At 40.3% G+C, this 24493-nt stretch overlaps 1 protein-coding gene across 7 annotated transcripts in view; it reads right to left on the reverse strand.

Annotated features, from left to right (window-relative positions):
• The window catches only part of FRY (FRY microtubule binding protein), a 2210679-nt gene that overhangs the window by 843197 nt on the left and 1342989 nt on the right, over window positions 1-24493 (reverse strand). For all 7 annotated transcript variants that reach the window (XM_044073229.1, XM_044073230.1, XM_044073228.1 and 4 more), the window contains exons 18-19: window positions 23329-23584; window positions 6137-6319 (exon numbers count right to left, since the gene is read on the reverse strand). In XM_044073229.1, the coding sequence (XP_043929164.1) occupies window positions 6137-6319; window positions 23329-23584 (439 nt within the window). The remainder of the gene's footprint in view (window positions 1-6136; window positions 6320-23328; window positions 23585-24493) is intronic.

The raw sequence follows: 24493 nt of genomic DNA on the forward strand, positions 1-24493 counted from the left end.
AAGAGTGTGTGGTCAATAATGTAAAAATCAGGATCAGTGCAATTTTAATTGCAATCAAAGGGGGTGATACATATTGCCATGTGTAAACTATGCCCTGGTTTTTACATGGGGAAAACAGAGCGCAGGGTTAGACAATGAATTTATGAGCACTCCTATGATATAAGGAAGTCTAAATCTACTAATGCGCTTTGGAGACATATTGCAACTCATGAAAATCACACTTTTGGTTTTTGTGTTCTGGAACAGGTGGAGCAACATCCAAGGGGTGGCCCTTGGTCCATTAAGTTGGAAGAAAGAGAGTTATGGTGGCAAACTTTTCTTAGTGCCACTGGGACTAAATGAACAAGTTAGTATCAGAAGTTTACTGAGGATGAGAGCATACTTATGATAATGTATGCCTTCATTTTTATAGATATATATGATTTATTATCATTTAATATGTATACAGACATTATATTATTTATTAATATTTTTAAATGAAGCTCTTTTGTGATTTTAAACATGTTTATAATCTTTGTCAAGGTTTTGTGTCAGGTGTCTTTAAATTTTGTCATGTGATTTTTGCAGAGAGTATTTATAATGGTCACATGTTGTATTTGAAATGTCTAATGAAGTCTTTTTGATGAAAGCACTTACTTTGGTAATTGTTGGGAATTAAATATTGGTTCCCAGCCTTGGCTTGTGGTCGTCAGCTGTTTTTCATGTTTGCACCCTAGGTTGGTGTATTGACAGTTTTACCCAGGGAGTTTAAGTTTACAAAATCCAGGAATCTTTGTGCCTGCACACTTGGTGTTATAGATGATTCCTAGTTAAAAGTGGGGTAATTAAAGTCTGAATATGGTATTGGGTAGGATGGTGAGTGTTTCCAGTAAGTTCAAATATATGCTATACGTTTCCTGGTTTATAGAGGGGGACCTATAGCTTGCAAGTGGTATGGGATTTTGCCTATGGTAATTTGAACATGGAGAAGCTAAAATGCATTGTTCTATTTGATGTCTGACCAGCTTGAGGTATATTTATTTTGGATGCAAATTGAGACACCTCCACCTTTACTTCTTGACTGTTTTGTAGCTGGTGTAAATGTGTGGAAGGCGTTATAGCCTTGCATTGCTGGTATACTCTTGGCAGCTTTAAATCATATTTTGGTGACTGCTTAGATGTGAGCATTCTCTAGGGTGAGGAGAGCTTGTAGGGAGTGGAGTTTTTGTTTAGACTCCTAGGACTGAGCAGTAACACTTTTAGACTTTCTTGGTTTTGATTTGCTATGTTGGAAGAACTTTCAGTTTGGCATTGACTTAAACAAATGACCATTAGTTACTTGGGGTCCAAATTGATAGCCAGCTCAAATTCAACTCTCACTTACAGCTAAATATAAAAAAAAACATCAAAAACTAGGCATGCTCTACCGACAAAATCATTACTTCACACCTGCTACCAAAATCACTCTCTCTACCTCATTTCTTATCCCCTCCCTTTTCTATGGAGCCCCACTCCTAACTAATCTACAGTCCTCTCTGAAAACTCAACTTTCCTTTTGCTACAACAAAATCGCCAAGTTCGCTACCAACCACAAGTCCTCCACCCACCACTATTCCTCTCTCCAAAAACTAAAATGGCTAGAGCTACCCAGTTATCTCATATACACTCAACTAACTCTTGCACACAAGTTCATTTTTAACCCCTCCCTCTGTCCCTCCCTTTCATCAGCCTTTAAAATGCACCTTCCTGATAGAGTATTAAGGTCCAATAATCAAAATCTATTAGAAGTACATAAACTGACTCGCCCCCCAGGCAAAAATCTTCTGTCTTATGGCCTTGCATGCCTTTGGAACTCCCTACCACCACCCATTCGCACCACCCCCAACCATTTTATTTTAAAAGATCTCTTCATTCACATCTAGTATCCCAGTGGGAATGCTCTTGCTCCCACCCCACATAACTAACACTTGCAATTTCCATCTTCCTTCTTTTCCCTGTTTTCCTCCTGCATTTTTTCTTATCATTTACCCCTAACTCATACATATTATTATTCCTATGATATTTGGAAAGAATGCACTAGGCCACACCTCCTAAGTGTTTGCTTCCTAACATGTTATTATTTCTCAGTATTTTCGTAAAATGCTTCCTAATATGTTATTATTTCTCAGTACTTTCGTGCAATATACCTTTTAGTCTGTATTATCCATTAATTTTATCACTAGTCTGTATTAACTTCAAGTGTTGCTGTATTACTTGAAATTGTTTTTCTTGTATCTTTCATGTTTGTATTAATAGTATAATTTGTATAACTGTTATGAATAACCTACTGTAGCCTATTTTGTTTTGGAGCTTTTCTCCCCAGGACTCCATTGAAAATGGGTTCATTTTGGCCCAATGGACTATCCTGGCAAACCAACTGCAAATAAATAAATAAATATAACCAGACCTGCGAAACAGTGCTAGAATCTTTGTATCACAGCTCCAGGTTTTGGGGTTCAAGCCTTACCTCAGGCCATTCTCCTTCTGCAGTTCCATGTTCTTCCTATGTCTGCAATAGTTTTTACTACATGCTCTGGTTTTCTTAAAAAAAACTCTGGTTGCCTGACTGCACTGACATATCTTTGTTTGTATTTGTACACAAATTTGTGTTTACTTTTGCCCACAAGACCAAAGTAATGGCTGAAAACATGTCAGCTGCCAGGTTAACAAATCAGATAAAAATCTCATTCAGATATTTTTATATATTTTTAAATATGAAATGTATGTGCTGGGTAACCTTTGACCCCTTGATGGAGAAAATGAAAATCAATAAAAATTTAAAATTAAATAAAAACTTGAGCCATATTCAAGAGATTTTTTAATAAAATATCTATTCAAGAGATTTTTTAATAAAATATCTATGACATGGGTAAGTCCTTGGACTGAGAAAATAGGAATAAAATGTAGAAGTACATAACATTGTGAGACACACTCTGAGGTTTTTAAATAAAAAAAATACATAAATTCGGTAACTTCCGAGTATTTGTTGGAGAAAATGGACATGAGTTAAGTTGAATGTCACCTAAAAATGAGATACCATAGCCAAACAGAAGACTGGGATAAAATTCACAGCACTCAATCTGTGCAAAAGATGAGCTTAAGGTTAGTTCAGAAGTCAAAAACTAAATGAGTTGAATTTAGGAAATAATAGGGCTAATAATGATCTGATGAAGGGAGATAGCATATTTTATTGAAACATATAGGACTGCAAAGCAAGAAGAAGGTGTAGAGTAATGCCTTTCAGAAAACAATCCAAGGAAGTAAATTGCCTGTTGCTATAAAATAAAGCACAGTGATGTAATGTTACAGGGGCTTGCATACACAATGTGAGAGGAAAAAATTAGGAGGGTGTGTGAAGAAAGTAGAAGTGTTGAAATGGCACCTGCTAAAGTCAAAAGATATTAACTCGGGTTTTTGGAGAGCAAGAGAAAAAGTAGTGTGCTATTTCAAATTAAAGAGGGCATTAACAGCACAGCGCAATGACTAAGACTAGTGAATGAGAAACTAAAGGTGTAGTAAATGTACACGCAAGATGTGACCGACTTGAGAGACCTCAATGTTTCCACTCCAAAAATATCTCAGGCACAGACCTCTCAACCAATCGGGGACAAATTTCAACTGAATCAGGGGCAATCAGGGACACTTTTAAAATATTAGTGCTATTAATTTGAAACATTGACAGAATAAGAGCATATGAATTAATACACATTTTCTGAAGTAAAAGAAGTCTATAACTCTTAATTATTGTCATTATTCATTAAGTGTAATTCACCACCTTTCCTCCAAAAGTCACTAGTTTTAGGAGGGATTAAGAGGGACAGAGCTAAAATTTGAGTCAAAATCAGGGACAGTTGAGAGGTATGCTCAGGCATCATACCAACTTCTGATGGGGTGCTCTTTCATATAATGAATGACCCAGCACTCTTTGAACTCCTCCACTTAAACTGAACAAGTTGTAAAGCAAACACCCGCTCTACAGGTCCAAAGTTATATTTTTATATCAGCAACATCAGAGGACATGTGCTCTCCATTCCTAGAATAAAAAAAAACAAAACTGAAAAATGTCTTAGTTCAGTGAGTGGAGAAAATTATGGAACTGAGCAGTTACAGTATTTATTAGAAATAAACAGATGAACAATTTTGTCTCTTTAATACATACAGTCATAGACTTGAGACTTCATCAGATCTGAAACAGGCTGCAGACCATTTCCCTAACAACCTTTAAGATTTTCATCTGGGCTATGTGGAGAAGTCTAGTTAAATGAAATGACATTGTTTCCCACCAGTGCTGGCTGATGCGACGGAGTGTTTTGATGAATTCTTTGGCCATAAGCTCAGTAAGAATCAATGAACCTATTAATCTATGAAGAAGAGGGGAGGGTAGGTCAATCCTGTGAAATAAGCTTTCCTGAGTGCAACAATAAATTTGTAGGGGGCACAGTGCTAAAAATGTTAGGTTATGCTTCATAGCAAGACATAGCTAAACATGGTTTTACTGAGTTGTACTTGACAAAAAGGTAAAGATAGAATATCCTGTGACTATGACTATGGCTTAAATAATAGTCATAGCAGTGGAGTAATTTGCAGGCAGGACCTGGGTGTCTTTTCTGCCACCACAGGGAACCAATGAGATGCTACATCTCTTGCCTATATCTTTTTGACATCAGGAAATAACACAATTAAGTGTAGATGGTGACAGGAGATGATGTAGGGTTTAAATAATAGAGAACATGCTGGAATAGTTACAAGTAGGGTTTAAAACCATTATCTGCTTCAAGGTGCAACTAATAACAGTCTATAGGTCTTCAGTAGTGGAAAGCATATGTTCATTAAGTCTTTTTAAGTAATATAAATGTTTTCTATGATGTTTAGGCTGTGTACCTCTTTAGTATAAACTAGTGTGATGTGGAATGGTAGCTGATGCACACATTTATAAATAATCTTATATAGGAGCGGCTAAGGAAAGGAGGTGGCAGAAGTTTAGACCCTTACCACACCCTTAAGAGTTGAACAATAACGTCATGTGCTGGGGTGTCCCATGGTCTCTAAGGAAAAAATTGTAATCTGGTCTCCAGACGTGAGACAACTGTGACAACAATGGAGTACACAGAATAAAGAGTATGCAACTGTACAGTGCAGCCATTATAAGAAATATCTGGATGAACAAGATGGATCACAGCAGTCAGAAACATGCCAGACAGCACAGCCGTATGATCATAAAGGAATGTTGTTGTAATGGTCATAAATGTTCTAAATTTTTACCAAAAAAATTTTAAATGAGTAGCAGCATAGCTGCAGTACTACATTAACATCTTTACTTATTTAGATGTTGCTATCCAACAGCAAGACAGGGATGCCTATCAAACCAATACTTCTTACCCTGAGTTATCTGGATAGTGCAGTGGAAACAAAGGAGTCGGGTTTTCTAAATAAACCCATGTACAATACATCACATGGATGCACTATGGATAAATACAATGTGTGGATTTCATAAGAAATGTAACTGCAAATTTAATTTATTTCAGATTGAATCTAATATAAAGTTAAGGTGCAGAAGAATTTTGGGCTTTATCTTTCAAACTTCATTTTTTTCTAACTGGTATGTTAACACTTGCATTAAATAATTATAAATGTTTTAAAAAAGAAAACTATTAAGATCAGGTCACAATTGCGCAGGATTTTTGTCAGCATATTAATGCAAAATGCTAAGAACCACAACTGAAATGCTGAAAACTTTTCATCAAGTGTCTATTCACTCACCTTTAGTCTTAGTTATTTTCTTAGATTCAGTGAGGTTTAAAGTTACAGATTATTTAACACAAAAAGCCTTAGGCACATGTGGCTGTTTCTTTACCCAGACAAGTATGTACTTTAAGCCAATCATGATATAAGTAATTTTAATTTGGACCATTTGGTATTGTGTTATATCTGTAATATGTGATTTCAGTCATATTCTAAATAGACCAGTAAGAGAATTACAGCTTAGATACTTTTAAACTGAAAAAATAATGTTGCCCTTTATATTTTGCACAGTTAACATAGATTCTGCTCTAAAATTAGCACAAATTACTTTCTGAAAATTTCATGTGATCAAGGAAAAAAAAAAAAAAAAACTTACCTCAGCTTGTCCTAGTGCAATAAATAATGATCGTATTTCTTTCAGAATTGAAACAGCTACTTTTCTTGTAGAAATCTGGAAGCTGCAGAGTAAAACTAGTGCAAATCCCTCCACAGCATGCAGTACATTGGAATGAGGGCTTCTTTCAGGCTGAATCCTATGATTTGATCCATTGGGAATCAACTACAAAATCAAAAAAAAGTGTATATTTAGGTCATAATAATGAAAGTACCATAATAATTACATTTTTTTACATACGGTTTAATATAATTTTCTGAGGAAATCTCTTATTCTAAATACGTTGCAGAACAGAAGAAGGGAGAACTTGAAGGAAAACATCCACATGAAGCATATGACAATGTCCTTTGAAGCATATGACAATGTCCTTTGAAGCATGTGACAATGTCCTTTGAAGCATGTGACAATGTCCTTTAAAGCATATGACAATGTCCTTTCCTGCTACTTGTGCTTTACGTGGAAAAAGTACAGACCGTTATGACAGATTCGACCACAGCGACTCACACCAGAGTGGAAAAACTGTTAAAAACTGCTTCATTACCGACTCAGTCAAGTGGATGTATTTTGTTTTGAAAGCAAGTCATTATTCATAAAATGTATTTTATTATAACATATGAGTGTTTCAATAATTCTCAGCTCTCTTCATAACATATTATGATAGGATTTCTTTACTTTTTTGAGGGACATAAAACTGAGTATGGAATCTCTGTAGCTGAAATGGGATTATGCACTTTTGATCATGCAATGGAGTCGTTCTCCAAATGTATTACAAAAAATAGAGCCGAGGAGCTGACGATCTGTGATGTCACTGAGATACACATGATATTCGGTACAGAAGCATAACTAGCCATACCCATGTGCTGGATGGGTTTTATTTTTTCCTATCAATTAGGTTCATAGGTAGGTACTAGGCTATCTGCCCAAAGGCATTTATAAGCCTAGCCAGAATGTGTTGGCTTTTACTGCCCCCTTAGATTAGTTCCTGTTCCCTGTGCCTCTGTTCAGCAGATCCACTGAAGTGATCCCTGGGGTAAACTTTCTGTTTCCCATCCACTCGTCAAAGTTTCTTTTGAAGAGTGTTAGCGAGGAACTCTGACTAATGTAGATTGGAATCTTGTTCCAAATCATGGGAATTCTCTGGGACAGGAATCTATCCCTCCAGCACGTCCTATTTATTGTTGTGGTGAGATTTAGATCCCTAGAGTGTGTGGCTCGAGGGGATAAGGTTTTCTTTAGGTGGAGCATGTCCATCAATTCTGGGTTGGACATGGCCTTGTATGTCAGGCAGAGATCACCTCTGACTAGGCAGTATGCAACCGAGTACAGCTGGAGTTTCTTCAGTCGAGCTGCATAGGGCATCTGTTTGAGGCCAGTGATCCTCTTGGTGAGGTACTTCTGTGGTCTTTCCAGCTGTTGCAGGTGTCTTGTAAGGTACATCCCAAATGGGACATTGTACTCTATGATGGGCCTGATGAGTGATGAGTAGAGGGGCATAATGACCTCCTTTAATCTGGATGTGAACCCTTTTGTGATTAGGTGGGCCACGTAGAAGGATTTTCTAACCACTTTGGCAATGTGATTATCAAAGGTGAGATTACTATCTACTTGGGTACCCAGATCCCTTATTACGTCTTCCATATTTAGGGTACTACCACCTATGTGGTAGTTTGTGGGTACTTTGTTGTTTCCAAAGGGGATGACTATGCACTTTTTGGCATTTAGCTCGAGGCCATGATTTTGACACCAGGTATCCGTCTCAATGAGACCCTTTTGGGGGATGTCTGTGTCAGCTGGAGAGTCAGTTATAGCCCCTAGTTTGCAGTCGTCTGTGAACTTGGTCAGCCATAGTCCTCCTGTGCTTGCCTGTACCTCTGAGAAGTATATGCTGAACAGGAAATGTCCTAGGACTGAGCCCTGGGGAACGCCATTTGTAACTGGTTTAGAGTCGGACCTAGCTCCCGCAACTCTCACCATGTGGGTTCTGTCCATGAGTCAGTTGGCAACCTGTCTTGCGATGTAGGGGTTTATGTTCAGGCTGGTGTGCTTGTCTATAGTACCAGAATGGGGAATGGTGTCGAAGGCCTTTGCGAGGTCTAGGTAGGCTGTGTGTACCACCTTTCCCTTGTCTATAGCCTTGGTAACTGCCTCAAGGAAGTCCACCAGGTTTAGGAGGCATGATCTGTCCTTAACAAAGCCGAACTGGGTAGGGTCCAGTGTTTGGAGGTTCTCAATGTCTCTGTTAATGAGTTCCATGATGATGCACTCCATAGCCTTGCAGAACAAGCTAGTCAGGCTTATAGGGCGATAGTTCCTGGGATCTGTTGTGGCTCCACCTTTGTGGAGGGGAATATCCATTGCTGTGCACCACTCTATGGGTATGTAGCCTGTGGAGAGGCTGAGTGTGTTTAGGTGAGGGGTTAGTTCGTCTTTGAGCTTGTGTAGGACGCAGCCTGGGACATCGTCCGGTCCCACTGATGTTGTGTTTTTGGCTTTGGAGAGGGCTGTTTTAACCTAAGTGTCTGTGATTTCAGGGACTCTACATTCTCCTGGTATAGTTATGGGCCCTTTTGGGGGTGAGAGAGGGGTGAAGTTTGCGCTGAACCTGTCTGCCAGGATGTTGGCGATATCGGTCGGTTCAGTGTATTTTGTGGCATTCTGCACTAACTCCGAGCAGATCTGAGCATTGCCACTTAGATTCTTGACATAGCTAAAGAATGCCTTGTGGTTATCTCTGGAGTCCTTGGCAATTTTTCTTTTGAAGCTTGCCTTGGATGATTTTATGAGGGATCATAATTTCTTGCTGATACTGATCAAGGATGTCTTCCCTTCTTGGGATTTTACTCTTTTCTGTACTAGTTTCCTCCTTCTATTGTATAGCTTGTGTATGGCAGGAATCCACCAGGCTGGTTTCCTTTTCTTGGGAGGAGTGAGTCTTGGTTTTGCTTGGGATGGCACGATACATGCATTGTTGTAGGAGCCCGTAGAATGCATTAGTAAAGGATTTTGCAGCTTGGACAGCGTAATCCTTCAGCATGGGGGCTTTGAAACTTTCCACCTCGGTCTTAAATAACGTGAAGTTTGCTTCTGAAATGTTTTTCACAGTGGTTTCCTTGTCCGGGGGTGGGGGCGGAATGTGGATATCCAAAGTGATTTGTTTATGGTCAGATCTAACCAGCGAGGGGTTGACCTCCGGTGTGGAACACTAGCCGCCCATGTTGGTGATGACCATGTCCAATATGTTGTCACCTCTGGTGGGAGTGTTGACCATTTGAGTCTAGGTGTTTGAGTTTATAAACTCTAGGAAATGTTGGGCAAGGGAGTTAGTACTTGAGTAGATCTCACAGTTAATGTCTGAGTAAATGAAATCGCCCAATATTAGGATGTTTGGTGGGACCTTTATGTTTCCCAGTGTTTCCAGAAATGTGGAATGGGGGTCCTGGGACATGGTGGGTGATCTGTAGCAAACTAAAATTTGAATTGCAGTTTTGCCCATTGTTAGTTGCACGTGGATGATCTCTGAAGCATCGTGCTGTGCTACTAACCTGGAGGTGTGGGCATCCTTGATGAATATTGATACGCCCCCGCATTTTGTATTTTGGTTTGGGTTCTGCGGCCAAAATGTATGGTATGAGTTGCAGCCTAGTAGTGCTGGGGTGCTCTCTGGAGCCTTAAAAATAGGTTTCTGTTACTGAACATATATCAGTTTTCTCCATACTGAGGAGTGCCTCGAGTGCATGCATTTTGAGGTTTAGACTTCTGGCACTGAGTAGCATTACCCTCAGTTTTTTGTTACTTGTGCTATTTATGGCGGTGGGTTTGTCTTTTGACCCTTGCCTAAAAAAGGCACTATGGGGGTGGAAAGAGCCTTGGCCAGTACTCGAGAGCCTAAGGGTGACAGGCGCAAGCCATCTCTAGTGAAGCAGCATGGCTTGTCGAGCATGTCATCCCAGGCGGACAGACACTGGATCCGCTTTGAATGACACCAGAAACTTAGCCAATTGTTGAAATCGACAATTTTTTCTTTATACTGTGGTATCATTCTTGGTGAGGGCAGGATGCTACTCAGGGTCAGGGTCTTACCGGCCTAGGCTAAGTGATCAGAGAGCTCTTCCATGCCTCTTTTCATGTAGTCCAGGGAGGTACAGCTCAGGTCATTCACACCAACCAAAACATTCTGCTGAGAACCAGGATCTAAGAAAGTTCTTTCCACTGTTCATTTGTTTAATTTTTGGATTTGGTAACCATGTGAATGGACTGGTCCAGGGACCCTGTTTAGCCATGGGTTTAGACAGAAAGGCAAGGGTAAATGCAATATATGTAAATCTATAGGAACATTTTGGGGTTGTGTTTCATCCTATCAGTTCAGCTGAAAATTTGGACCTGGATAAGCTATTTCCATTATTAACCATGTAAGTGGGTGGTCCATGTATAATGTTTAGCCATAGCTTGGGCCACAAGGGCAAGTTAAATGTAATATATATATATATATATATATATATATATATATATATATATATATATACCCAGCATATTTTAGAAGGAAGCAGGAAACTAGAGTGCATGGAATAAACCCATTTAGACACAGGCAGAACATGCAGAATTTTATATACGCACTGATCAGAGATCAGGTTTGAACTTCCAAACACTGGGGCGGTGAGGTAAAAATCTTACTACTGAGCCAAATGCTGCCACTGAGAGGGAAAGAGTTTACCATTGAACCACTGTGCTCATATCTACAAACAATCCAGAGTAAATTATAGATAATAAAGTGTCATTGAAATGTTGCAAAGGGCCCATTACATCTCAACCTTTTTCCTAAAGAACAACAAAAGCTGTCTATGAAAATGTGATATACTTTATAATATTTTAACCAAGAAAATGTGACCATAATGAATCTATTTGCATTTATAATGCCTGCTTCTAAATGAATAGGACAACCTGTTGTATATTATACATGTATTTTTTTTTAATTTTCAGCAGTAAATAGTTCATAGTTTCATAGGTAGGTACTAGGCTATCGGCCCTGGGGCCTATACAAGCCCAGCCAAAAAGGTACCCTGGCTTTTGCCACCCAAGAAAATTATTTTCCTGTGCCACTGTCGATCAGAGCCACAGAGGTGATCCCCGGGGTGAATTTCCTATTTCCCATCCAGTCATCAAGATTTTTCTTGAAGAGTGCTAATGAGGAGCTTTGTTTGATATAGATAGGTAGTTTATTCCAGAGTATGGGAAGTCTGGGACAGGAATCTATCCCTCCAGCATATTCTGTTTATTGTGGTGACAAGGTTTAGGTACCTAGAGCATGTAGCTTGGAGGAATTGGGATTTCTTTAAGTGGAGCATGTCCAACAGCTCTGGGTTTGACATAGCTTTGTATGTTAGGCAGAGATCACCTCTGAGTAGGTGATATGCGACGGAGTAAAGCTGGAGTTTTTTGAGACTGTCTGCGTACGGTATCTGTTTGAGGCCGGTAATCCTCTTTGTGTGGTGTTTCTGCGGTCTTTCCAGTTGTTGTAGATGTCTTGTGAGGTACATACCAAAAGGGGCGTTGTACTCTATAATGGGTCTAATGAGTGATGAGTAGAGGGGAACAATGACCTCTTTTTTCTGGATGAGAAAACTTTTGTGATGACCAACTAATGCTCTATCTAACCCAAAATAAACTACTCACAGACTCTCAACATGGATTCAGACCCCATCATAGTACAACCACTGCCCTCCTCTCTTTTACTGAAAACATTAATCTTAACCGGAATAATAAAAAAATATCCTCCGCTCTCTTCCTGGTCCTATCGAAAGCCTTCGATATGGTAAACCATCAGTTACTTCTATATACTTTAAAAACCCTGTATCTAGATACTCAAGCCCTTGACTGGTTTCAAGCTTACCTCACTGGGAGACAACAAGCAGTAATGTGGCAAAACAAGCTCTCCTGCCTACTACCAAATACCATAGGAGTTCCTCAAGGTTCCATATTAGGACCTCTCCTCTTTTCAGTCTTCATAAACAACATCCAAACAGTCATCCCTGAAGCCACCTGCATTCAATATGCAGATGACTCGACTATAATATGTTCCAATGCCTCTCTTGCAAATCTACTAACTACCACCCAACATAGCTTCACCAAAGTCGAAAACTGGCTTGCCAACCATCTCCTGATCTTAAATCCAAACAAAACCAAGTTACTTCTCTTCTACCCAACCAATAGATCTCCGACTGAAAACTTCACTATAAAATCCAATAATGGGACCATCATCTCCCCAGACACCTATACAAAGCTATTAGGAGTAAACATTGACAATAAACTCAGATTTGATATACATATCAACCAAGCCATTAAGTCAGTCAACAAGAAACTTGGGACCCTATATAGAATTAAAGCCTTCCATACCCCGAATGCCAGGGCAGCCACAGCCTGTTCACACCTTCTCTCTACCCTACTATATGCCTCTCCTGTCCTCACTCACCTTAACAAATCTGATCTGGCCAAGCTCTCATCCTGCTATAATCACATTGCCAGGTTCGTTACAGGCCTACCCTACAGAACACACCACTGTACTAACCTGAAAAAGCTTGGATGGATAGAATTCCCACACCTTCTTCACCAGTCCCAACTCATAGAGGCCTTCAAAATCCGTAAACAACCTGAGAATACCCCAGCACTACTCCAATCTAAGCTGCCTTCGCTCAGCAAACAGACTCCTTGTCCAAACAACTAAATCTCTCAACCTAGGTGGTGACGCGCTATTTGCCAACACCACTGGTAAAATATGGAACTCTCTCCCAAATAACATCACGCTTGCAACTTCTCTAAGTCAATTCAAAAATAGTATAAAACTCCACTTCAAGTCACACTGGCTATGTCCTTGCTCAAACCCAGACTAGCTCTGTGCCATTAACTAAAACATAAACAACTAGCTAAGATGATAAGTACTTTGTATACTGTGATAAAGAAATATATATCCTGTCTAACTCTATGTCATTATACTGCCTACCGTCCTTGCTAATATGTTATTAATGTTACATTTGTAGTAATCTCAGAAATAGTAATGGCAGTCTTGTACCTGTCACCCCTGGGATTCCGGATATTGGCTAAGGCTCTTGCCACCCCCATAGTGCCTTTTTTAGGCAAGGCTCAAATTCTAAACCTACCACCCTAGAAAACAAAAATGGGAAGAAACTGAGGGTAATGCTGCTCAATGCCAGAAGTCTAAATCTCAAAATGCACGCACTCGAGGCCCTTCTCAGTATGGAGAACATCGATGTCTGTGCTGTAACTGAAACCTGGTTCAAGGCTCCTGAGAGCACCCCGGCACTATTAGGTTTTACCTCATATCATGCGTTCCAGCCCCAAAACCCAGACCACACCACAAAAGGAGGGGGGTGTATCCATATTCATAAAGGATACCCACACCTCCAGGTTGGTGGCAACGCATAAGCTCGGAAACCATCCAGGTGCAACTAACCATAGGCAAAACTGCTCTACAAATTGTAGCATGCTACAGGCCACCCTCTCAAACTCAGGAACCCCACACAGCCTTCCTGAAGACACTGGAGGGTATAAATGTATCTCCAAACACCATCATATTGGGTGACTTCAACTACCCAAATATAGACTGGGAACATTACTCAAGCCCTAACTTTCTAGCCCAACGGTTCCTGGAGTTCATAAATTCAAATGCCATGGAACAGCTAGTCACTGTTCCCATGAGAGGAGAAAATATACTAGATCTCATTGTCACAAACATGGGGACAAAATGCTCCACACCGGAAGTATATCCCTCATTGGTGAGATCTGATCATAAACTAATCTCACTGGAAATCCACATCCCGCCCCCACCCCAAACAAAAAAGACCATAGTGAAGAACTTCTCTAAAGCAAACTTCACACTACTCAAAACTGGTGTGGTAGCCTTCAAGGCCCCTGAGCCAGTGGAAACCACAACCCAAGCTGCAGAAGCCCTTACAAATGCCTTTTATGAACACCTCCAGGACTGCATGGATCAGACAATCCCAAATAAAACCAAGACTCTTTCCACAAAGGGCAAACGTCCAGTCTGGTGGACCCCAGCCATTAACAAACTTTACAATAAGAGGAGAAAGCTATTACATGATAGAACAAAATCCATAAAAGGGAAGTCACCCCTGATCATTATTAGTAAAAAATATGAGCACTCATAAAATCAACTAAGGCCAATTTTGAGAGAAAAATTGCCATGGATTCAAAGGACAATCATAAGGCCTTTTTCAGCTATGTTAGGAACCTGGGTGGAAACTCCCAGATATGCTCAGAATTAGTCCAAAATGATACAAAAATCACTGAACCCACAGACATTGTCAACATACTGGCAGACAGGTTCAGTGCAAACTTCACCCACCTCTCCCCCCCTAAAGGAGAGATAACTATCCCAGCCGAGTGTAGCCTCCCGGACATCTCAAATGCGCAGGTGAAAGCTGCTCTCTCTAAAGCTAAAAACACAGCATCAATGGGACTGGATGGTGTCCCCGACTGTGTGCTACACGAGCTAAATGAGGAATTAAACCCGCACATAAGGCAGCTGTTTAATCTCAGCCTTACCACAGGATACGTGCCCAAAGAGTGGCGTATGGCAACTGTGGTCCCACTCCACAAAGGCGGCGCCTCTACGGACCCTGGTAATTACCGCCCCATAAGCTTAACAAGTCTAGTCTGCAAAGCTATGGAGAGGATCATAATGGAGCTCATAAACAAAGATATAGGGGACTTGCAGACATTGGACCCGACCCAGTTTGGCTTTGTCAAGTGAAGATCATGCCTTTTGAACTTGGTCGACTTCTTCGAAACAGTCACCAAGGCCATTGATGAGGGAAAGGCAGTCCATACAGCCTACCTTGACCTTGCAAAGGCTTTGACACAATACCCCACTCGGGTATTGTAGAAAAACTTACCAGCTTAAATGTAAACCCATATGTCACAAGATGGGTTGCAAACTGGCTTAAGGACAGAACCCACAGGGTTAGAGTTGCTGGCGCTGTGTCAGACTCCAAGCCGGTCACAAGTGGTGTCCCACAGGGCTCGGTCCTTGGCCCCTATTGTTTGGCATCTACTTCTCAGAAGTACAGGCCAACATGGGAGGACTTTGGCTGACAAAGTTTGCAGGCGACTGCAAACTGGGCGCCATAGTGGAAAGTGCATCGGACACGGATATCCTTCAGAAGGGACTCACGGAAACAGATAGCTGGTGCCAGAGCCATGGCCTGAAGTTAAACGCCAAAAATGTATAGTCATACCCGTCGGGAAAAACAAGGTAACCCCAAGCTACCATATAGGTGGCAATCCACTAAGCACAGAAGAGGTTATCAGGGACCTGGGGACCCAGGTTGACAGTGGCCTTTCTTTTGACACTCACGTTGCTAAAGTGGTTAGAAAGACCTTCTACATTGCCCACCTGATCATGAAGGGATTCACATCCAGATCTAGTGAGGTCATTGTTCCCCTGTACTCTTCACTTATCAGACCAATGATTGAGTACAATGCCCCATTCGGGATGTATCTCACCCGACATCTGCAGCAATTGGAGAGACCCCAAAAGTTCCTCACCAAAAGGATAAAGGGACTCCAAAATCTGTCATATGCTGCCAGATTGAAGAAACTCCAGCTCTATTCAGTCGCATACCGTCTGCTCAGAGGTGACATGTGCCTGACATACAAGGCCATGTCCAACCCGGAATTAATGGACATGCTCCACCTCAAAAATCCAAATCCACCAAAACCACTAGAGCAAGCGACTTAAACCTTAGCACGGATATAAATAGGACGTGCTGGAGGGATAGATTTATCACTCAGAGACTCCCTATGCTGTGGAATAAAATCCCGGTCCATGTGAGGCAGAGCACCTCGCTGACTCTGTTCAAGAGAAATCTAGACCTGTGGATGGGAGATCGTAGGTTTACCCCGGGAATCATCTCTGTGTCACTGCTGGACAGAGGCACAACAAACTAATGGGCACAGTATTTTTTCATATAAGGGGTGGCGTAAGCCACAAAAATTTGGGCTAGGCTTATAAATGCCTTAGGGCAGATAACCTAGTATAAACCTATGAACCTATGAACCTATAAATGGCCTATGTTTTTGTTAAGTTCTTTCAGCTCATTTACTGTACCTAATTATCAATGTAACTCTGTTGGAGCTTTTCTCCCCGGGCCTCCACTGAAAAAGGACATGTATCCAGTCGGACCATCCCGGTTAACAAATGTAAAATAAAATAAATAAATAATAATAATAATGAGGTGTGCCATGTAGAAGGATTTCCTGACTACTGTGGTGATGTGATTATCAAAGGAGAGACTACTGTCCACCTGTGTTCCAAGGTCTCTTATCACACTTTTGGTGTTAAGTATACTACCGCCTATGTTGTAGTTCATGGGTACAGAGTTTTTACCAAAGGGGATGACAATGCACTTTTTGGCATTGAGCTTGAGGCCATGGCTTTGACACCAGGCATCTGTCTCAGTGAGGCCCTTTTGTAAGATGACCACATCGTTTGGAGTTTCGATTATGGCTCCTAGTTTGCAGTCATCTGCGAACTTCGTTAGCCAAAGACTTTCTGTGTTAGCTTGTACTTCAGAGAAGTAGATACCAAACAGGAGAGGACCCAATACTGAACCATGTGGTACTCCACTTGTCACTGGTCTGAAGTCGGATTTGGAGTCTGCTATTTTCACAGTGTGGGTTCTGTCAGTGAGCCAGTTGGCAACCCATCTTGTGACATAGGGATTTATACCTAGTTTAGTGAGTTTATCTATAATTCCAGAGTGGGGGATGGTGTAGAAAGCCTTGGCAAGATCTAGAAAGGCTGTGTGAACCACCTTTGCCTTGTCTACGGCTTTGGTGACTGCTTCAAAGAAGTCTATCAGGTTTAGGAGACATAATCTGCCTTTTACAAACCCGAACTGGGTGGGATCCAGCGTTTGGAGATTACCAGTGTCTTTGTTTATAAGTTCCATGATGATACGTTCCATGGCCTTGCAGACCTGGCTTGTCAGGCTAATGGGACGGTAGTTCCCGGGGTCCATGGTGGCTCCCCCCTTGTGGAGTGGGATAACCGTTGCTGTGCACCATTTGGCAGGCACAAAGCCTGAGGTGAGGCTATGATTGAACATGGTACTTAGGTGGGGTGCCAGTTCATTCTGTACTTCGTGTAGAACCCAGCCTGGGATGTTGTCTGGTCTCATGGATGCTGTGTTCTTGGCTTTGGAGAGTGTGCTTTTTACCTGGGCAGTCGTGATTACAGGAACTTTGCATTCTTCTGGTATAGAGATGGGCTCTTTAGGGGGTGAGAGGGGGGTAAAGTTAGCACTGAACCTATCTGCCAGGATGTTGGCAATATCAGTTGGGTCTGTATATTTAGTGCCATTGTGCTGTAACTCAGAGCAGATCTGAGTGTTGCCATTGAGATTCTTGACATAGCTATAGAGTGCTTTGTGGTTGTCTTTAGAATCAGTGGCGATTTTGTTTTCATAACTAGCTTTGGAGGATTTTATCACAGATTGCAGCTTCTTACTGAGGCTGACCAGGGAGCTCCTCCACTCGTGGGATTTTACTGTCTTTTGCAAGAGTTTTTCCTTCTGTTGTGCAGTTTGTTTATGGCAGGGGACTACCAGATTGACTTCCTTTTTTTGGAGGATAGCGTCTTGGTTCTGTTTGGGATAGCAGGATCCATGCACTCATGTAAGTGCTTATAAAGTGCAATTGTGTAGGATTCAGTAGTCGTAAAGTACAGTTGTGTACCTACCATAAATGTAGATGTTCGAGTGTATTCACTGTTGTAGTCATTACAATTGGGTTATCCTGATGGCAGGCTACCCGCAGTCAGCCTGAATTCCAAAGTCTAGGTCCGGTGTCAGTTGCTGTCGCCTCTTCCCTGATGTCAGTGCACCAGGGGTATAAAAGATGCAGCCGACTCCATTTTCTTCAGTCTTTCTTGCCGCGCAGTGCCCAAAGCAAAAGCAGTTCGTAAGTGCTGGTCGGCCGACTCCTGAAGTTTTCAAATTCGAATTTCAGATCCGAAGTCTTCATTAAAGCTAAGTACCCCATTGGAGAAACTTTTTTCTTGCTCCAGACCGATGTCAGAAAAAGTGAATAACTGTATTTCTTGTGCCTGACTATAGAGTCGCCTATGACTAGTGTGTTGGGTGCGTTGTTTTGCCTTATTGGCTGTGGTTGAGTGGCACACTGAGTCTGCGGGCTATGTGTCATTTGAGTTGTGCTGGGGGGGGGGGGGTTGCTTGAATTTCTGCTTTGGCGGTCTCTGTTGCTTGAGCAGATTATTACTGAGAGCCTCTGCGAATGTTTTTGTGTTTCTATGTGTGGATTTTGGTGGTGTAGATTTAGTTAGACTATGTGATGAGTGTGGTGTGGTGCAAGTGTTTACCTTCTCCTCTTGACTGTCAAGTTCAGTCTTGATTAGAGAGAGCTTTACCTCCAGTTTGGCTAGATAAGTGCATCTCTCACAGGTTGTAGTGTTGGGTGGTAGGAGGAGAGGATTGTCTGTGTACATGAGGCAATTTCTACATTGCCCCAAGATGCCCAGATTCATCAGATAGACAGGAGAGAACACTAACACTTTTAAGATTTTTTTCATTCAAAATTATATAAAATATGGATCTCGAGCTTCTAGTGTGTCCATAAAATACACTCATATATTTAGAGGGCATCACCTGGGATCTCATTCCCACAGTTGAGTTGTTAACACCAACAATCAACTAGTTAACATAAAAACTGATAAAAATAAATACAACTCTACATTTCACCAGGGGATAGTTTTCCTTCTTGTTTTATCTTAGTGCTTTGATCTTTACAATTTCAAGGACTTTATCAGAATAAAACTGATTAAGTAAGTTTCCTTATATAGTAGTTGCCAGTGATCATATGTTCTTAAAGCCACCCATCCAGTATAATAAAACTGATTAAGTAACTTTCCTTATATAGTAGTTGCCAGTGATCATATGTTCTTAAAGCCACCCATCCAGTATAATAAAACTGATTAAGTAACTTTCCTTATATAGTAGTTGCCAGTGATCATATGTTCTTAAAGCCACCCATCCAGTATATTGTGCGTCAAGCACTTAAAATAATTTCTTAAAATTTGTTTATAATCAATAATCATTTCACACTAATTTTTGAACTGTAAACAGGATGCCTGGCCAGCATCTAAACGGACCTGCTGCTCATTTCCTTTTTCCCGGGTAGACTGTTCCACCACCCCTCACATCTACTTTCTGAGTTTGTTTGTTTGTATCTTTCGGCTTTTCCCAGTTAGGGGTCGCCACAGCGGAACTCCGGTCCGCTAATGATTGGTAGTGGATTTTTATGTACCGGGTTACCAGCCCTGACGCACAACCTTCAACGAAGGCACGCCCCATTCACGTATGCCTCTACACAGAAGATGCTCTAGCTGAGAATCGAACGGGACAACGTCTTGCTATGAGGCGACAACGCTACCGCAGCACCACCACTACTTTCTGAGTATCATTGACAAAAATGAAATATCTTAAAATTCTTACATGGCTTAGAATGTTTCCATAGATCATTTTTCGTGTATCTATTTCTTATAGCGTACATGTGTTTGTAAATTTACTATGTGAATTTCCTAATCATTTTCCAACATAGATACTGCCACAACTGAAACATGCAGCAACATAAAGTACATTTACAGTACTGCAAACTTACTAATAACTCCAAAACTCATGTTCATGTGTGGAAGATACAACATTGGCCCTGCACTGATGTATTTACAATAATGACAGAATTCACAGTTATACATAACAATTATTTGATTTATATTAGATTCTAAAATATGTTTTAAATATTGTCCTTTTTTATTTGTAAATCTGTCTTGTCCATCAATTACCTTTATCATGCCTGGATTTTCCTGAAGTATCTTTCAGTTTTTCACAATGATCTTTTTAATATTACCAGCATGTGTACAACATTCTATTATCACAGAATTAGAAAATTCCTTCACATCTGTCTGTGGGCTTGTAGGAATGTACTGCCCTTTAGTTTGTCTAAAACAGATAAATACTGGAAGTGTATTAAGTCAGGAAGTTGCCATCTTGGTCTTGCTTTGTTCAGTTTCATGGTAAGTGTACAAACTCTATGAAACAAAGACAATAGTTAGGTGGAACTTTTATTATTCAGTTCTGCTAGTTAGGGAAGAAACATTGCTGGGTTAATTGCAGTAAATATTAAAGTTTTTTTGGTTATGACTTTGCAATGAGTAGTGTAAAGGTTTTGTGAGAAATGGATTATTTTACAAGTTCTAGCATTATTTATGGAGTTATGAGGTGTACAATAATAGAGGGGGTTGTTAGTTACCTTGTTAACTTGTAAAAAGAGTATGAGTTGTACTATAGGAAAAATATACACTTGCTAAAAAATATAGGGTACTGTAAGCTGTTTGGTTCAGTAAATGTATTATGTGTGTAAACAGAGGTGTCGTGGTTTACTCAGCGTATTGGGGAACAATACTTAATCCTATATGAAGGATGCTTTTATATGGAATAAGCATGAAAATGACTTTGAAATTGTCAGTCTTGTTATTCATACATGCTTTATTAAATTTAATTTATATGTTAAAGAAAATCAGGGAGAATGAGATATTAAGTACAATTATACCATGACCCCCCCCATTAATATTCCAAAACTTGCACGCTGATTGGTCAGCGTGCATGTTGTAAATCGACTTATACTAATGGAAAAAGGTCCGGTCGCCCGGACTTTTTCCATTAGTATAAGTCTTTTTTAAAACACTGTGTCGCTGTGTTAAAGGAGTTTAACATAGCGACAGGTTTAAAAAAAGCAACGGAGATCTCCGTTGCTTTTTTTAAAGCTGTCTCGCTATGTTAAACTCCTTTAACATAGCTTACATTAGTAAAAAGCAACGGAGATCTTGCTTTGTCCGTTGCTTTTTTCAAAACTGTCTCGCTATGTTAAATGGGTTTAACATAGCGAGACAGCTTTAAAATAAGCAATGGAGATTCTCTGTTGCTTTTTCTAAAGCTGTCTCGCTATGTTAAACCCATTTAACATAATGAAACAGTAAAAAGCAACGGAGATCTTGCTTTCTCCATTGCTTTTGCCCACAGCTCTGATGTACCGCGAGGCATGCAGTACATCAGAACTCCACGGAATACCAGACAGCTGCGAAGGGCAGCAAGGAGGATTATACAATGCCATTATTTAAGAAAAGTAATTATTTTTTCTTAAATAATGTCATTAATAATAACAATAACCACTTCTGGGTGTGGGTAATGCTGTATTTACCCACGGTTGGCTTTGTTTGGTCCTCGGGCTTTGCCCTCGGGACCAAACCACACCAACCATGGGTAAATCCAGCATTACCCACACCCAGGTGTGGGTTATTGCTATATTATGGCATTTTCTACATTTTCTGTAGGTGTGTCCGTATGCTTGTGTGCTACAGAAGCATGGCCTGTCCTGCTGCTTCATTTTCACCACTTTGTCAAGTAAATTCTTTGGATGGTGGTGGTGATGGCCATTCATGAATTTAGTATAGGAGTCAGCTGCGACTTGTCAGCATGTACGATCCATGAATATTTGGGTTGGGAAAAAAGAGAGGATTTTAAGAACCAGAGCACTACCTTATGAGTACAGCAGGAAAGTTATGCTCTGGAAAGGAAGACCATTGGAGGCTGATATGAAAAGAAATGAGTGACATTTGAAGGTACTTGAAAAATTTTATTTTGCACTATGTAGGGAAAGTTTTACAAAACCGATTCAAAATGTTACACATAACTGAAGAAAAAATATTAAATATGAGACGATTTTGTGGAAGTTTTTGTGGAAGCCTGCATATAAGAATCTCAATGAGGAACTTTTTAAGGGTACAACATAGCCCTTACTTAGAGTGTCATTTGGGCACAGCGCATTTGAACTGAAACTTCATAATTAGTGGCTGATTACAGGAAATCAATATCAGGGAAAAGTTTTCCGCATTTTTAATTTGGTTACTATGAGAAAAATTGGTAAAATTCCAAAAGCTGGATTATTTGGTCACTGATAAAAGTAAAACATTTTATGGAGAATCTCATCCATTATTTACTCTGCAGATGTAGATTTTATACTTTATAACTATTAGCTATAATAATTTTGCTTTATTTAATATCACGTACTTAGAATCTGCCTGCACTTTATATATAAGCATACTAAAGAAACTGTGTCAGAACTATATTGTCTGTGTTGTTCAAAATTAGACCTGCATACAGTATTATAAGCCTAGAAAGCACTAAAGTAAATTTGCCTAGAGTGACATTGAATCCTTCCTGCAAAATCCTTTGGTTACTGAAAACATTCCATCAAGTAGATACTAAATACCTGAGGTGCAATGACCTTGGAGATCATTATATTTGGCTGTTGCCGCCTCACAGCAAGAGGTTCTCTGGTTCGATTCTCGGCTGGGGTGCCTTCTGTGTGGAGTCTGCATGTCCTCCCTGTGGTCACGTGGGTTTCCTCCGGGTGCTCCGGTTTCTTCCCACATCCCAAAGACATGCTATAGGTGGATTGGACACTCTAGGTGTGAGTGTGTGAGTGTGTGTGTGCCTTCTGTGGAAGGTTGGGCACTGGGCTGGCAACTCAACACCGTAAAACTCCACTGCCAATCATGAGCAGACAGATAATCCGCTGTGGTGACCTCTAACTGGGAAAAGCCAAAAGAAGAAGAAGAAGGTGTCAGTATTTTCCCTTGCATTTATTGAGTGGAAGAAGGGTTCTTTTGCACTCGGTCAATTTTAAGTGATTGAAAGACTGGGTGAAAGACAGTTTGGTGAATTTCTTGTTAGAAAACTTGCCATTGGTCATATGTAATGAAACCTTGGTCCCATAATTTAATTTAAACACTATTGTGGTTGCTCAGCTCTGGTGCCTAGAAGACAAAGTTGGGAAACAAAGTAACAGATGGGTGATACCACCCTTCTCACACATGACATCAAAGGGTGATATCATTTGTGAGTGATTCCTTGTGGGAGGCTACAGGCTAGCATATTTCTGAATGGTCATTTTGTTCACTGGAAAAAGTGGCCTACTGCATGTGATTCTTGGCAAAAATCTGACTTAATGCATTAGTAAATCATTACGTGACCATAACAGTGATTGTTTAAAGTAAGAACTCTTACCTCTGCAGTCCTGATTTTTGCCCTGTCGAAGCCCCTTCCTTGTGCCTGAAGTGCTATCCTCCAGTGTGTAAGTAACTGCAGAAGCAGCTTTAGGGATGAATCCAGGAGAGTTTGATGTGTATCATTCACTTCTCGCAGAAGAAAGTTAGTGTAGCCAAATAATACATCCTCCCTCCAGTCAACAAAGTCGACCAAGAGCCCTTGAAGGGAATTCTGTGCAATGTGTCGCAGTTCGTCATCCATGTGAATTGTAAGCCTTCAAATAAAACAAGCATCATTTTCATTACTTTGGATAATATACATCGCATAGCAGTGCTGCGTGACTAATAAACAACCAGTGATGGTAACGGTCTCTGAAAAGACGGATCTGTTTAAATAGACTTACTGCCTATCACTCATTCCCTTTAATGGCATACGCAGAGAAATCTAGTCATTTAGCTTTGTGCACTATATATAGCTAGAGTATTGCTTCCTTTATTTTTATTCTTTTATTCCTGGTTTCTCACTTCTCTGGTTTATACAAAATGGTACATGAATTGAATCAGATATGAATAGTTTAGTTCCATAAAGAAAATACAAATAATGCATTTCAAAGCAAACATTACTAACAGTAAGCACTAATTAATGATATAGATAATGTACTCCAATTTATCTTTTAGTGGCAGTTCACAAAATGCAGCAAGAAACCCGTTTTCTCTTTAGATTACAAATCATTTGCATCCTTGTATGCATTTAAACAAAGGGGTTGGATACCATCAAAACTGAACACTGAGTTATGAAATAACTAAATCTAGTGCCACTGGTTGAATATATATCATTTTTCTGTCAAATGTCAAGAAAACAGCATGATTGACACATAACTGAAGTACCCTTAGGCAGACACAGAAAGCCACATGCAGATGCTGTACACTTTGGATGCATAAATCATATCTGCAGTACTAGTGATGGATTATTTTACTTCTTCATACTGTATCAAGTGATGGCCCTATTTCTTAGCTTCCCTGCAGCCAATCAGCAACTTTAATAAGCAGCTGTAAGAGCAGGTATGGAACATCACCTTATGAAGCACAAGCGGTGCTGCACGTGGCTGAGAGGCATGTCACATCTCATGAATTCACCCTAATAATATACACCTACATAAATACTAACGTGTTTCCCATTCTTT

The sequence above is a fragment of the Protopterus annectens genome, chromosome 5.part1 (assembly GCF_019279795.1).
Source record: "Protopterus annectens isolate FY-2018-M chromosome 5.part1, PAN1.0, whole genome shotgun sequence".
NCBI lineage: Eukaryota > Metazoa > Chordata > Ceratodontiformes > Protopteridae > Protopterus > Protopterus annectens.